The sequence below is a fragment of the Peromyscus leucopus genome, chromosome 1 (assembly GCF_004664715.2).
Source record: "Peromyscus leucopus breed LL Stock chromosome 1, UCI_PerLeu_2.1, whole genome shotgun sequence".
NCBI lineage: Eukaryota > Metazoa > Chordata > Mammalia > Rodentia > Cricetidae > Peromyscus > Peromyscus leucopus.
In genome coordinates, this window is record NC_051063.1 from 238016 (window position 1) to 253234 (window position 15219).

The 15219-nt window shown below is 51.3% G+C and overlaps 1 protein-coding gene across 2 annotated transcripts in view; it reads right to left on the minus strand.

Annotated features, from left to right (window-relative positions):
* Positions 1-5881: 5881 nt before the first annotated feature.
* Positions 5882-15219, minus strand: part of Nfatc2 (nuclear factor of activated T cells 2) — a 116137-nt gene continuing 106799 nt past the window's right edge. For both annotated transcript variants that reach the window (XM_028859020.2, XM_028859021.2), the window contains one exon: positions 5882-9920. In XM_028859020.2, the coding sequence (XP_028714853.1) occupies positions 9865-9920 (56 nt within the window). In that variant the 3' untranslated portion in view covers positions 5882-9864. The remainder of the gene's footprint in view (positions 9921-15219) is intronic.

Genomic DNA, 15219 nt, shown 5'->3' on the forward strand with positions numbered 1-15219 from the left:
CAGGTGTTAAGAGGTCCCCCAAAACAAATCCCCTTGACCTGTTTGTCTTACCTGCTCCATCCCCTAGGATTTTTTTTTTGGGGGGGGGAGCTACTAGAGATGTAGCCTAGGACCTAACCCGTGCTAAGTAAGTACTCTACCCCTGAGTTATTCTTATCCCTTTTATTTTGAGACAGGGTCTTACTAAGTTTCTCATGATGGCCTTGAACTCACTCTGTAGCTCAGGCTGGCTTTGAACTTTCAATCCTCTTACTTCAGCCCCCGAAGATCTGGGATGACAGGCCTATGCCTCCACATGCAGCTTCCTCCTCCTAGTTCCTATGTAGTTACAAAGAAGGCCCCGGTGTGCTTCAGGTAGACCTTAAGATACCTGAGACTCCCAGGCCACCCTCCCCCCATGGCTCTACATTCCCCAGTGTGGTCAGGGTGAAGAGGTGGCCCAGCCAATGTGGTGACACTTCCCAGCTAGCTGAATGGTCATGGGTTGTGTCTCCAGAGCCACCTGCTCACCTGAATGGTGAGAAAGCATCTTCTCCAGGCTGTCTATAAGCCTCAGTGATAGGCCCCTGGACCAGGCAGAGCCCGATGCCAACTGTACCCCTCCCCCACCCCGCTACCCTTTCTTCCATGGCACCTGCTGCTCATTCCGTGCCTCCTGCACCTCCTGTGTGCAGAGACGAGCCTCACAGCTTGTTCAAAACATCTGCTCTCAGCACCTGCTCATAATCAGTCAATATCTGTGGTATGCATGAATAGACGCATCTCGGCTTGCACTGTCTTTCTCTGAGCCTGTTTCCCGAATTGTACAAGGAAGGGGCTCTTGCTATTAAGAGTCTCAGGTGGAGCTGGAGGCACAGGTCTGCCATCCAGACACTTGTAAGGTTGAGGCAGGAAAAAGTTCAAGTTCAAGGCCTGGTCGAGATATAGAGTAAGGTCAAGGTTGGCCTTGGCAATTTATAGAGACCTTCTCTTAAAATTAAGAGTACAGCTGGGCATGTAATCTTCTGGCTGACGTCAGAGCATAGGCATTCTGGATAAAGGAAGAGGAGAAATGGAGAGTCGGGGTGTGGGGGGGACCCCTCTGATGATGGAATCACCAAGCGTCAAGCAAGAGCAGAGCTGGAGGAAGGACCCACGTGAGAATCACTAGGAAATAAGAACAATGACCCAGTGAGAACAGAAAGGAACGGGAGACAACCACCCCTCAGTGCCCCAGCAACCCTGGACCACTTCTGAGCTGGCAGAGACCACTCCCCCCCTAAAGATGTCCCCCATAGTCCCTGAAACCTGTGGATTGGCCACCTTTCATATCAAAGGATAGTAAGTGTGATTACTGATCACAGGTGAGCTGGGGATGGTACCCAGGCGGCCCAGGTGTGCCCTGTGTGATCATAAGACAACATCAGCAAGGGAAGTTCCCTGAAGACCAGCTAGCAGGGTTCAGCACTGGCTTAGAAGATGGAGTAGGCTGGGATCCCTGCCCTGAGGGCAGCTGTAACATTTCCTAAGAAGCTGGAAAAAGCAGGAAAGAGTCCTCCCTGGAGGCTCCAGGAGGACCCCAACCTGCTGACCATCCCTGTGAACCCCACTTTGGACTTTTGATCTCCGGACCTGCATGACTGTAAATTTTCGATGCTTTAAGTTTCCTACGATTGCCCCTGAGGTCTGTAAGAATGCAGTGGGGATAGGGGTGGGCTTGGCTTGGGAGCTGGTGGGCTTCAGTTACAGAGAGGAGAGCGTGGTCTTGTTTACCATGGGCTGTATGAGGCAGGAGACAAAAGGCAGCATTTTAGGAGAGGAGAGGTGCAGATAGTGGGAACCAGGGGACTCATGGAAGCCAGAAAGGGGACCTTGCTAGCCCACTATGAATAGAATAAAAAGAAAAGAAACTGTGGGGCTGTGAGCCGTGAGAGGTGGGAGGCCACGACAGCCAGGATCTCACGTTTTTGGCTCTTAAAGGACATCCCAATCTAGTCTTGGCAGGTTGGGCCTCAGGAAGGGCAGGGGTCATGCAGAAGACCCTGTGGAGGCCACGGGGCCCATCGGCAGCATGTGGAGGATGAATGGGAGGGAGTCCCCGGAGGTTTTAAGGCCGAATGCCTTGTTCTAATGTGGCCTGCAGTGGGCGCTGCAGAGTCCCCCCAGCAGCCTCATCTCTCACCTTATGGAGCGAGTGAGCGAGCATCCTCCTTGGGGAAAGTTGCAGTCTCATGTTTGCCTAGTAAACAGCAACTGGCTGCCCGCCCTTCGTTTACCTGTCCCCTAGGAGCCATTGAGCTACAGCGGAGAGAGCTTTACAGGCAGGGGGCCACAGGTGACTGCAGGCTGCCGCGAGCAGGTGATGGCTTGGCAGCGTGGGGACCTGAGGGAAGTCATGTCATTACTGCTTTCTGCAGTGAAGGGAGCTGGCTCTTGCCAGAAAACAACCGCTGTGTAACCAGAAATGAATACACCAAGCCCCACGGGGCTGGGAGAAGGCCTCTCTTGAGTCTACTGTTTAGTTTTGAAAAATGAGTTAAATATTAGGAAGTGATTAATTTTCCTGTGGCTGTCTGCCTCTTGTGCCTGTCAAAGCTGGGGTTGTACCTGTTCATTCACACACCCCATTCCCCCAGGTCCTACTATGTGCTGGGCTTGGGGATGTAGCCCTGAGCCAAGGCAAGCATTGTCCTCCTCTCCTGGGACCCACAGGTGAAACAGTTTCCATGCACAGTGGGCTCAGCATGGTGGCCTTCACATGGTACCTGGGGGTCAGGCAGAAGAACCAGGTCTTCATAAGCGCTTCTGGAATTAGGAGGTGAGGACTTCCGGTACTAACAAAGCAGAAAGTAGGAGATGATGTGGTCTGAGAGCAAGGGGGAAACGCTGTGTGCCTGGAGATGGGAGACAGGGAAGGTGACCGAGCATGTCGCCTGGAATCCAGATCTAAATGCCGAGAGCCACTGGGGTGCTGTGCCTAGGGGCAGAATCAGGTATGAGGTAACTTAGCCTGGCTCTGCTGTGTGCAGGGTGGGTGGGAAATGTCAGGGGAACTCAAGGAGCCACCCTGGCATCCCGGCAGAGAGGGAAGGCCAATGGGTGCAAAGGGGAAGGGTGACAAACACTTCAGAGACAGATCACAGAACTTGTGTGGGAAACGGGGCTGTGGGGGACTCAGAGTGACTGCCACATTGTTCCTTAAGTAACTGCCGAGATGGTGTTGCCACAGGCTGGTGGGGAAGGGAGGGGGGAGGCTGGGAATCGGGGAACCTCGGGCCTGTTAACTAGAAATGCCTTGCGCTTGGCACAGTGAAGTCACGCAGCTGTACCAGCATCTGGAATCTGTGAAAGGGGTCTGTGCAGCCCTGTCCAAGGTGGTCCTGGGAAGCCTGGCCCTGTGTGGCCCCGCTTCATTAGGAGCAAAGGCTATGAAATAGAATCTTGTGTGCCTCTTCTGCTCCTGGTGAGCCCTTGGGGGAACTTGGCAAATCTGTCATGGAGGCTATGGTTTGCCGTCCCTCCCTGAAACCTGGCTGTGGACCAGAGACTGTGGCCCCAGCAGTACATCTGATGGTCATGAAGCACTGTGCATTTCACAGTATAAAATTTACAGGAAGAAGGCATTCTTGGAGAGGCTGGGACAAGGCAGCCTCCTTGGCAGTCTCTCCAGGCGGGGTCATGTACACACACCTCCACTTCTGAGCATTACCAGGAGGTGGGGGCAGGTGGGCCGAGAGAGCGGCCTTCTGGAGGAAAGTTTTGTCTCAATTTATTCATGTGTGTACCACAAAATGTCATGAGGGTTGCAGGTCAGTCCCCTCTGCCTCCCCAGGGCTGTGGCTTTAACTTTCATTTACTAATGATGCTTGTGGTTCTCGAGACTCAAGCCTGGCTCGGGGCTTCCTTCTGGTCTATGACCCCAGAGGATGCACCGGCGTCCATCCCCGTTTCTTCACTAAGGTTGTCTCAAGCCCCCCCTTGTTACCAACCCAGAGTTATGCCCCCCCCCCTGCTGTAAAACAGCACCTGGCTGCTGCATGCAGCAAGGGACCTTTGCAGACTGCTGTCACCCAGGGTGTCCCAGCGTGTACTTTACATTTGGGGGTTTTTGAAAAGTAGATCGACTCATTTCTGGCTCTTACGGTCTAGTTAAAAAAACAAACCCAAACCTCTATTACGTTTTTCCGGACCTCACAGTAGACGAGGTCGTAGCAGGAGCTCGAGGCTCAACACTGAAGCCCAAAGTCTGTTCAGTGATGCTACAGGGAACTGGTAGCAAACATAAGCCAGGATCTATCAAGTCCCCAGTACCTGGGAAGTGGCCACCATTGTCAGCATTTTGTATCAGGAAAGATGGAGGAATGGGCCAGATTTGTGTTTACCAAGTGAAGCTTTCATGGAGATTGTTAGGTCTCAAACCAGGACAAACGGCTAGCTGAGGTGCCTATTTAGCATATCAAACTGGGAGGACTTGGTTCTCCCGGCATCCTTACAGGGTGTGACTGGATTACCCCGGCCCTACCCTCAACTGCTCCAGCGCAGGGGCTGGGCTGCTCTTCCCTATCTAGTCCAGCCATTTTGGTGACCTGGCCCTTTTTGGTCTCCCTTTTATAATCCTGGCCTCTTGTTCTGGCGCTCCTTTCTTTCCTCTCCTCCATGGCCCAGCTCAAGGTCATGTCCACTCTGGACTCTCCCAGATGTCCCTGCCTCTGGCTATGCTCTCCCTTTTCATTCAGAGACGTGGAAGACAGGTCTCCTTTGAATGGGTGTATTGTCTTGTCCTGTCTTCGGCTGCTGCTGCGCCGCCGCCGCCGCCGCCGCCGCCGCCCTTCAGGAAAGGCATGGAAGGGCTTCAGAAGTGAGGAAAAGAAAAACAGCTGCTCACAGCTACAGCAAACATCATAAAGAGTGGAGTCAGCCTGGGACGTGTGGTGCTGGGCACATATGAGCTGTGTGGGGTGGAGGTGGGGGGTTTCCTAACAATTCAAGTCATGTTGAGTCATTCCCAAGAGTGCATGTAAGTGGCATTCTGTAGATCCTGCCTCATAGGGTCCCACAAAAGTGGAATCCACACCAGCTACCTGGAGCCATGTGCTCATCAGGAAACTTTGGCATCTGGACCCTCTAGGTTGTGGGACTCTTCGGGGCTTCTGATCCAAGCCACCAGAGGGGCCTGAAGCCTTTCAGGGTAGGTGTTTGTAGCCACAAGGACCCATGCAAGTTCCTGTCAGGGCTGGGGACACCTGTCCACATGGACCTGCTGGTTGTAGGAACTGGAAAGAGTAGGGTGGAGTCTAGACCATCCCAAGGGCAGATCGTGGTTGGGTAGAGCGAATCTCTGAGGCACAGACCCCAGGACTTTAGAGCAAAGCTCTTAAGGGTAGAAGACATTCAATATTAAGATTTAAGAAATAGCAATTCCTTCTACCGCCCTTGGGTGCTTTAACTCTGAAGGAGAAAAGCTGTTCTGAGGAGGAAGGCAGATAGAAAGTCCTAGAATTTTCTGGAATGTGTGTTTTCAGGTTTGATAAAAAGGTCCCTCCTTTCTTCTCTGATAATTTGTTAGATGTTCAAACAGAAAGCCCCCAACCTGCATCCCACTGTTTCCAACTGACTTCAGGCACTCTGAGATTTCCTGGAAGCTAGCCTAAGGCTGACTCATAAGTCTCTCCCTGCCTGTTACCCCAAACAGAGGACCAGAAGGCAGAAGCAGATCTCAGCAGAGTCTTGGGTAGAGAGGATGGGGCAAATCTGATGTGACTCTGTCCCCTTGGGCAAGTGGACAGCAGGTTCCTCCTGAGCTGATATACTTTGTGCACAAACAAAAACCTTCCTTGCGACCTGAACCCCACTTTTAAGGCTGCTCCAACCCCGCCTCCCAGAGAAGCAGACACACCCAGGGAAAAGTTGCTCTCAACTGTTTTATTGCTAAGCTGTCATCATACAAGCCGTATAAAAATACTTTACATATAGCAAAAATAAACTACATGAAACTGAAGATTAAAATCATTTTGCATAGGAATGCGCTATATTCCGACTCAAGACAGTCGGGATTTTCCCAAACCCTGGTCTTCAGGCATCACTGGGGCAACCTCTAGGAGCTGGAGGATTGTGAGACTCCCTGTGAGGGCTGAGAGATGATGGGGAACAAGGGTCCTCTGATGTCTGGGATGCTCCCACAGAATGCTCTGGCCAACCAGAACACTGGGGCTCCTAGTCACATGGCAACAGCACCATCTGCACCCAGCCCATCTAAAGGCTGAAAGGGCAGGGACATTTATTCCCATCTGTCTCAGGAGCTGCATAGAGGCAGCATTAACCCTTTGACTCCTAGGACCCCTCTGTGACCTCAGAGGGGCCTGCTCAGGGAAGCACTGCTCTTGCCCATCACGAGAGTTAGCTGTAAACAAACTGGGTTAAGACAGGGATGGTGGCTGTATGTCAAGGCACGGGTAAATTGGTCATAGGTGAAGGTGATGTTGCCTCATTTTAGCAGCTGCCTGGATTGCAGGAAACTCTTTCGCTCTGCAGCTGGCTGGTTTGGGTCCATGAAGCTTTGATGCCCAAGGTTGGGAGATGCCAGTGGTGGGGATGTGTGGGGTTCCTCAGGGTTGTCCGTCCAGCAGAGTTCAGGAATGCTCATCCCAGCTTGGCCACCCACAGTCTGTCAATGCTGAGCACTGTGGTGCAAAAACAGACCAACCCGGCCTCCCTTTGGTTCTGAGTGACAATCAAAACACACTGCTTCCGACCTCTCTGTGTGACAGTGCTGAGGGTGGCTGGTGGTGATGGGTGACAGATGACCAGACTACTGGATGTGAACCAGCTATCCCAGGCCTTGGGAGGAACCAGCTCCCTCTGCCCATGGCTCCAATGTGCTGGACACAAGATGGCTGTCCTTTGGATGCTGCCCACGGGGCCACCTGTGAGGACTCCATGTGGTGGTTTCTGTCACGATCAAGCTGTAGGATCTTGTCAGTCCATGAAAAGACAGGGTTCTGTGGCTTTAAATCAAAACTACCAACTAACCCCTTTGTGTGCAATTCTCAGGGAAAACCCAGGCTTGAGGCTGGAGGAGTGTGTATCTTTCTCGAGCAAGAAAAAGATGCTCTTTCCTCCCAGTCCCCCTCCCTCCTGTCCTGAGGTCCTGACAGTGACCCAAGGTGCATCTTTGGATTTGTTTTTCTGGAATGAAAAAAAAAATTCAGAAACACACCATTTCTCTTACAGAAAAATCAAGATATATATGTTTAAAAAAAAACCTTAAAAAGACATCTGACCATTTATAAATATGTTCTAACTCCAACAGGAATGAGATATTTTGAGGGCAGATAAAAAGCATCAAAATCCAGGTAAGAAAATAAAATTTAATATCATACTGATCTGGGTGGATATATATATTCCCAGCAGCTGTCTTTGTACAATCAGGAAGATGTGCGGACTTTGAAGAGTTAAGTACCACATTCAGCAAGACGGACGGTCAGAGTGCCACACACCAACATCACCATGGATTTAACAAAGTCACATTTCTGCTCCGATCCTTCTGACCCACATGCAACACCACCACCTTCACTAATCGGGCATCTTTTTCTCAATGACTTAGATCAGACTGCATCTTCCCATTCTAAAAACGGTTTAGATGCAATTGCTCCCAGCGACGCTTCCTCCTAGCGCCTGCGACTGACCAAACCTCCTTGATAACTATCTGCTACTCACACACTTTCTCTGGCCTGTCTGGAAAAAATGCCATTCTCTCCTTGGCCTCCTGGTCTACTTGTTTATGAGACGGTTTCTTAGACTATCCAGATGAGATGGTCTAAAGGGAAGGGCGCGTGCACACGCACACGCACACACACACACACACACACAAAGGTACAGGAGTCAGAACTATGGGAAACCCTCTTGCACACATGCATGCACACACACACACACACACACACACACACACGAAGGTACAGGAGTCTGAACTGTGGGAAACCCTCTTGCACACATGCATGCATACACACACACACACACACACACACACACACACACACACACACACGAAGGTCTGAACTACGGGAAACCCTTTTGCTGACATGGTTAGAAGATTAATGGGAAATGAGTTAGCCCTTTTTCACTCTGTAGACAATGCAACTGAACTACTCACTACAATTGCAGGAAGGCACTTGGGTAAAACATTGAGATAATCTGAGGAAGGGCCTGATTCCTCATGTGCAAAAAGTGGCTCCCAGCCAGGGCAAGTGAGAACTGATCTCTCACCAACCCTGTCACCCTTCCCCAGACAAGTTGGTATTGCTCCAGTGAAGGGCCAGCAGGGAAGCTCGCTTTGTTTAATAGGAAGTACTTAGAATCAGAGGCTTAGTGCTTAACGTCTTGTGGACATTCTGGGTTCAAAAGAGAATTCTGCTCAGCTCTATGCGTGGGGTGGGTGGAGGGAAGCCTGGTGCTGCTGCTAGGGGGAAGAAATACTAGATATTAGCCAAGAAGTCACACTTGTCATGCTCAAGCTGAACCCTAGGCAAGGGGGCTCCGTCTGGAGAGCTGGCCATAGCTGGCCCAGCTCCCAAGAAGATTTACCTTGGGATGGCCTTGGCAAGGTCAGAATGTAAGAAACACATGATGGGTAGTTAGCCACTGTGGCTTGCTACTTGGTCCTCTGCCTAGCAGACAGAGCTGAGAAAGTCACTTAACATGCCCGCCCAACGTGTACAGGGCTCCTGTGGTGAAGGCAAGCAGCGAAAACTATCTTGTTCATGGCGAGGAGAACTCTGCTGGAAGGAAACATGAACTGCCCAGGGGAGGAAGACTGTGGAGGAGCCCGGTGAGAGCGAGTGTGGACAAGTCCACAGGACACACAACCCGGCCAAGCAGGGCTTCATCACACAAAGGCACACGCTGGGGCAGATCTGCTCAAGTTACACGTGCAATGCTTTGGATTCGACAGCGACTCAAATGCATCCAGGTAAAAACCAGAACGACAGGCGATGCCGGCGCTTTCCTGCTTTGGGTTTAGGGGAGGGGGATAATTCAGTCCCTTTGTTCTGCTTGGTGGCAGTCCTGACAGACACCTGCAGGTTTTGATTGGGCTAGGCGGCTTTAGCTCTGTAACAGTCAATGCAAAGACCCAGAAGGTTCTCCCAGCTCCTGGGTGGAGGAGGCTCTGTCTGGGAGGAGGGTGGAGAGGAGCCTTTGGAAGCATTGTTCTCAACAGGCAGCCCTGGCTGGATCCCATGAGAGGTCTGGTGCAGGCAGCAGGGTTAGGGAGTAGCTGGCTGAGAGGACCCAGCCTGCAGACACCTTAGTTGGCTCTTTGAAGCAGAGAAAAACAAAGCAAAGCCTCCAGAAGCTGGCAAGCATGTACATGTGTTATAACTTAACGCCGAGAAGTTGGAACCGGTGGTCCTGTCAGGGCAAAGCAGTTCGTCTTTGGAAGGAAAATTCAAAATAAAGCTCTGCTATGCCCTGACTGGGGCAGAGATGATGGTCTGGTTTTGGCTCCTATAGAGATCTGGGGTTCTCAAGCCCAAAAGTTGGACTCTTGGGCATGTTCTTTTGGTTGCTCTGTCTAAACACCCTTCAGGAGAGATTGGAGTCATGTCTGTGGACTGGGGCCGAAGTTCCCAGTTCTCTCCCCGAGCCCAGCCTCGGGTCTCAGGCAAGCTCAGCTTCCTGGTGAGTTGAGAATGGGGCTTTGGTCAGCAGGCAGTTGCTTTTTCTGGTGAAAATCCAGTCTCTGTGGACATCAGCTGAGATGAGCTTTGAGGGGTGGCAGGCTCCGACACCAGCAGCTTGCGCTGTGCCCACATACAGTGTTCCAGTCAGAGAAGGCAGGGAGAGACAGAGGGGTCCAAGGCGGAAGGTTTCTTGCAATAATGGCTGTTTCTAGGTCTGATTTCGTGGGGGAGGTCTTGAAAACTCCTTCCTGATGATTTCATTAACTAAAAAGGGAGAGAGAATTTAGAAGGACTCGTGAGATGTCACCCAAACCAGGCATCCGGTTAAACGCCACTTTCTGTGGGTTTCCTTGTGATGATCTTTTAACCATTTTAACATAAACGCCTTCCTATGCCACTGCCCCTGCCCAAGTCCCCCCAGCTGACCGCTCACATGGTAATGTGCTCTACCAGTGCTCGAGGATTGTATTTCAAGGTTCCAGGGGTGGAGAGGGTCCTCAGAGGGGCTGGGGAGCCAGTCACCTTCCCTGTAAGTTTGTGGTTCCCACAGGAACTGTAGGCATGAATGGCACCAGCCCCGGCATGGAGAAGCTATCTGGCCTGTGCCAACCGGGCAGCTCATCTGAGGTGTGAGTTACTGAGGTGGGGTGGGAGACCCTAACACGGAGGATCTGGCCACAGGCTTCCCTTAGCATCCTGGAGATCAGCTGTTGTCATCACCAGCACACACTGCAGAGTCAGTCCCAAAGCCAGTGCACATCCTCGGTGGCATTTCGTCAGCCGATCCCAGGCTGCACAGATTTCTCCCCACAGCCTCCTTAGTTTCCCATCTGAGCTATTTTCTGAGTGGTAGAGATGGAAACGGCGTAGAGAGCAGAGAAGCTATGGAGACCTTCCCCATGCCAGACTCTGCAGTCTGAGGTGCTTTCTCCTGGGAGGTCCCTGCCTGGATGAGTCTGTGACCCCTCGTCAACAGGGACGGGGATAGGTACAGTTTTAAAGAACGGCCTAATCCAGGTTAGCTCTCAGCCAAACCAGCCATGTGACTCGACTGGCCTGTGACTCAGGCTCCCTGTCTCTAGAGTGGGAATCACAGCAGCATGTTCCCTTTAGGATCATTCTATTTTCTCTTTTACATTCAACGTGTGTGTTGGGGTGAGGGTAAAGATGTGTCATGGTGGGGTTGGGGATTTAGCTCGGTGGTAGAGCACTTGCCTAGCAAGTGCAAGGCCCTGGGTTCGGTCCTCAGCTCTGAAAAAAGAAAGAAAAGAAAGAAAAGAAAAAGAAGATGTGTCATGGCGTGTAAGTGGAGGTCAGAGGACAACCTGTAGAAGTCTGCCCTCTCCTTCCATCATGTGGGTCTCAGATAATTCAGGTCATTGAGCTTGGCACCAAGTACCTTAGCCACTGAGCCATCTCACTGTCTGTTTTATTAAAAAAATATTTTTGAGATGGAGTCTTGACATGTAGTCTAGGCACTTATGATATAGACCAGGCTAGCCCTGAACTGATAGCCAATCCTCCTGCCTCTGTCTCCAGAGTGCTGGGATCACAGGCACACACCACTGTAAGTGGACTTCTAAAAGCTGCTGTGAGGATGCCAACCATGGGGATGGATAACAGCTTGGTGCATGGCATTCGACAGCTGTTAGCGGCCACGTCAGGAGCACGCTGGTGTACCCTCCGAGTTTTGCATGAGAAGGGTGGTCTCCATTCAGTGTTCCTCAGGTATGTGTTGGAGTCAGAGTTGGGGTCAGAATACCACTTCTGATGTGACTTGATGGTGAGTCTGGCTTTACTGATATAACCATTCTGTGCCTCAGTTTCTCAACCTATAAACTAGGTCCAAAAATATTAACTGTTTCCTAGTGCTGTGAGCATGGAGACATCATCAGGTCAGAGACTACAGTGCCCAGGACAGAACATGTGTGGGCTTGCAGAACAGAGGACTAGATGTCAGGTATGCTCAAGAATGAGCCCGGGAGCCCCACGGTCACAAACACTTCCAAGACAGTAAATAGCTCTGTAAATGGAGCCTCAGGGGCTGGACTCATCGATCAGCTGCCGGGGACCACGATGCAGGTACTGTAGTGCAGTGTTCCAGGTACCAGCTCATTCTCTGGGGCCCGAAAATGGGGAACTGAAGGAAGGATGCCAACCCGGGCTCTGCTGATGCAGCGCTGCCAGGGCCTGGCGATCTGCCAGCACTCTGGGCATGGGATGGAAGCCAAATGCAGAGGGGCAGGGACTGGCAGCTTCTGTGAAGTTTTTCAAAGTCAGGATCCTAGCGGCCTTCCTTGTCTGCTCAGCCTCTGGAGTAAGAGTGGTCGACCCCTCTTGGAAACTTCCCACAGCCAGGTTTGCTATAATAGCTGATAGATATTGCTCTGGGCACCACAGGCCCTCACCCAGGGTCAGCTCCCTCTGAGGAGTGCAGGCTGGGAAGGCTAGATGACCTCTCTCGGGGGCAGTGTTTCCTACTAACTCAAAACTACCTTCCAAGCACATGTAGAATATTCAGTCAGTGGTTCCCATTTCAGACCTTCACACTGTGGGTTGGTAGGTGAGGCTGCTATCAGGTTGAACCATGTCCAGCAACCTCTGTTGTAGTGGCTCTTCTCTCTGAAAAACTACTTGTACCCCTGACCGCAGGGGAGAAAGTTCTAGAACATATACCAACCAGGCGATGGCAATTTCACTGTTCTGTGTCAGGATAAAAACTTGGGCTCCAGGTTCCGAGGGGCTCTGCTCAACCTCTCCAGCCAGGTGCCCCCTTGCAGGTCACTAGGGTAGGGGACAGCCTGCCCTTTGAATGGAGCCCATGCCTACTATGATGATCCGCCCTTTATCTTTTCACCATTAGGAAGGAGAAGAGTCCAACTCAGTCCCATCACTGCCTTCTTCCTCTCTCTTCTGTCCATCTTCCTCACCCTCTTTCATCATGATTAAATTCTCCTGTACCCAAAACTCCTGCTCTGGGCCAGTCCCCCAGCTGCTTTCCCAGGTCCCCGTGAGGACTCTGCCGTCTGTCCCTGTGTGACCTCACTTCCCACCACTCTTTGCTCATGCATGGCCCTGACTTCCACCTTCCAGTGCATGCCACCAGCAAACCTCTGGTCCTCTCGTCCCCTTCCAGGCCGATGCCATCCCTGCCTCTTCTAAGGTTTGTGTCTTCTGCCTATGCCGGCCACAGGCTCCTTAAGCTGGGTTGCTGGTTCTCCTATACTGTCCCGTCCTGGCAACGCGATACTGCTGTGTGTGCTCACATGCCTGGCTGTATCCTGTGCCCCAGACATAGGAAGTACCCAGTAGTGACATGGTGACACAGATCTTAAAAAGGGAGAGACACTTCAGGTTCCATGTCAGAGCTGGGTATGGCTCCCTAGGGTGACTCAGATGTCTGAGTCTGACCCCCCCCCTTTATTCATCCCATAATTCCTCCAAATATCTCCCCTCTGTCAGCTTCTCTTCCCACCTTGGTCCATGAGTCTCCACATAGCTTCACCCACTCCCAAATCTAACTTCCTGTCTGCCTTTGTTCCAACAGTACCTATTCCTACCCTCACCCACACCCCAGAAGTCATTGTGGAATCTATAAGTCTCACAGATTGTGCCATGTAGGACCATATGCACAGCTGGTGTTTTGGGTGGCTAATACTGGCCTAGAAATTTTATCTACAAAAGAATGAAACACGCAGATTTTCTGAGGATGGTGGGACTATTTAATTCCCACCTCAGTCCTAGTAACATGGTTACGCTGTTGATAGATGCTGTAGAGACTGGAGGTCTCTGGCCACAGCAGGCAACAGGGTTTAGGTTTAGATTTGAATCCGGCCTAGAATCGACTCAATCTGCCCCCTCCATGCTGGCCAAGAAATTGTTCTGTGAGGTTCAGTATTCACTCCTTTTTGTTTGTGGAGACCCAGAATCCTTGCTGTATTTTGTGCAGGAAAAGGTCACATAGTTTCTGAGTTATAGGGGGCAGGTTTGAAGCTGGTGGTCCACCAAAGCACCACATTCTCAGAACAGGACAGGGGTGAGGGTAACCACCACAGTGCTGCTAACCCCATTAGGGGCAGGACTGAGGATGAATGTGTCTCTAACTTCAATGTGATCCCTAAGTGCTGCCACCAGGAAACAGAAGATGGACAGATTTTAAATGCATCAGAATTATAGCATCTTTCATTATCAGAGACAATCATTCATATACAAGAGGTACTACATCTCTAAGAATATGAATCAATAAAAATGACTGTGACAGACAATATTAAAAGGGCCATGCCAGGGACCAACAGGCCCTTTTGGTAAAGGGCTAGGTACTACTTTCAGATTTGTGGGTGCTGAGGCCTCTCTCAACTATTAAGACAGCTATAGGCAAATCAACATCAATGTATCTCAATAAAACTTTATTGACAGAACAGGAAAGGGGCCAGATAAAGCCTCACCACCATAGTTTGCCAATGGCAGAGAGGTAAAAGAGGGCATTTTCTTTGTTTGCTTTGGGGTTCATCAATCTGGGGAAGCCAGAGCCTCAACTAGTATTACTTAAGAATTGGTCTGGTTTGGTTTAGTGGTAATGTTCTAGTGGCTAAAACCGGCTTGTCCTGGGGGTTCTTCCTACAGCCCCCCACCCCACCCCACAGATGCTGACTCCGGAATGGCAACCCCAGGAAGGAGCAGAGAGGCCTCACTGCTTCTCTCCAAAGCTCGGCTGTTTTCTACTATCTATGAGGCCAAACTGTAGCCAGAGCCCCCCCCCCCCTACAGCCAGGACAGGCCTGGAACGCCCCCCACCCCGGCTCCTCTACTGTGCCCAGGTCAGGAGGACATCACCTCTGCTGGTGTAGGAGAAGCTCCTTGGGAGAGTTCTCTAGACAAAGGCCCAGCTCTGGACCTGAAAGACTGGATCTTCCCTGTCACTCACAACTCAGATGTTACCTGAGGGTGTAATTACGGGGCTTACTTTCTGGAGAAATGTTCTTGCATCTTTTCTCAGCCCCCTTCCTGGGCTCTAGACACCTAGATCACTAGATAGCCAGGCCATCCATACAGGCTTAGTGGAAAGGACAAAAACCCCACTATAGGTCAAGGGCCAGGTCAGTGCTGGGGTTAGAGACTGACAGCTGGAACATCTGCCAGATTCCCAGGCCCAAGCAGCAGCATGCACCCTGGGCCTTGTAAGGGACTTTGCTCTCCACAGAAAACATCTCCGGTTTTTATCAGCCTGATTCCTGGGCCATGGTAGATGCTCAGCAGTGGGTGGCCAGTACAGTGAATGCCCTTGACTACAGCAAAGTTTGAATCCCTGTAGTTGGATGGGATGAGTGCCTGGCCTTCCCAAGAAGGATGCCGTGTAGTGCTGGGATGTCCTGAGCTGCGAGCTCATCCACACACACGGCAGGCATGGCTTTTACCCACTTTTTTACTGGGATTTTTAGTATGACTCTGCCAAGGGCATCTGGATCTTGCCTGAGAGGTAAGGGGGCTGCTTTCACTGACGAAAAGAACTGGGAAGCCAGCCATGGCCCAGCACCCCCAAAATGCCAACTTAATCACTGCCCCC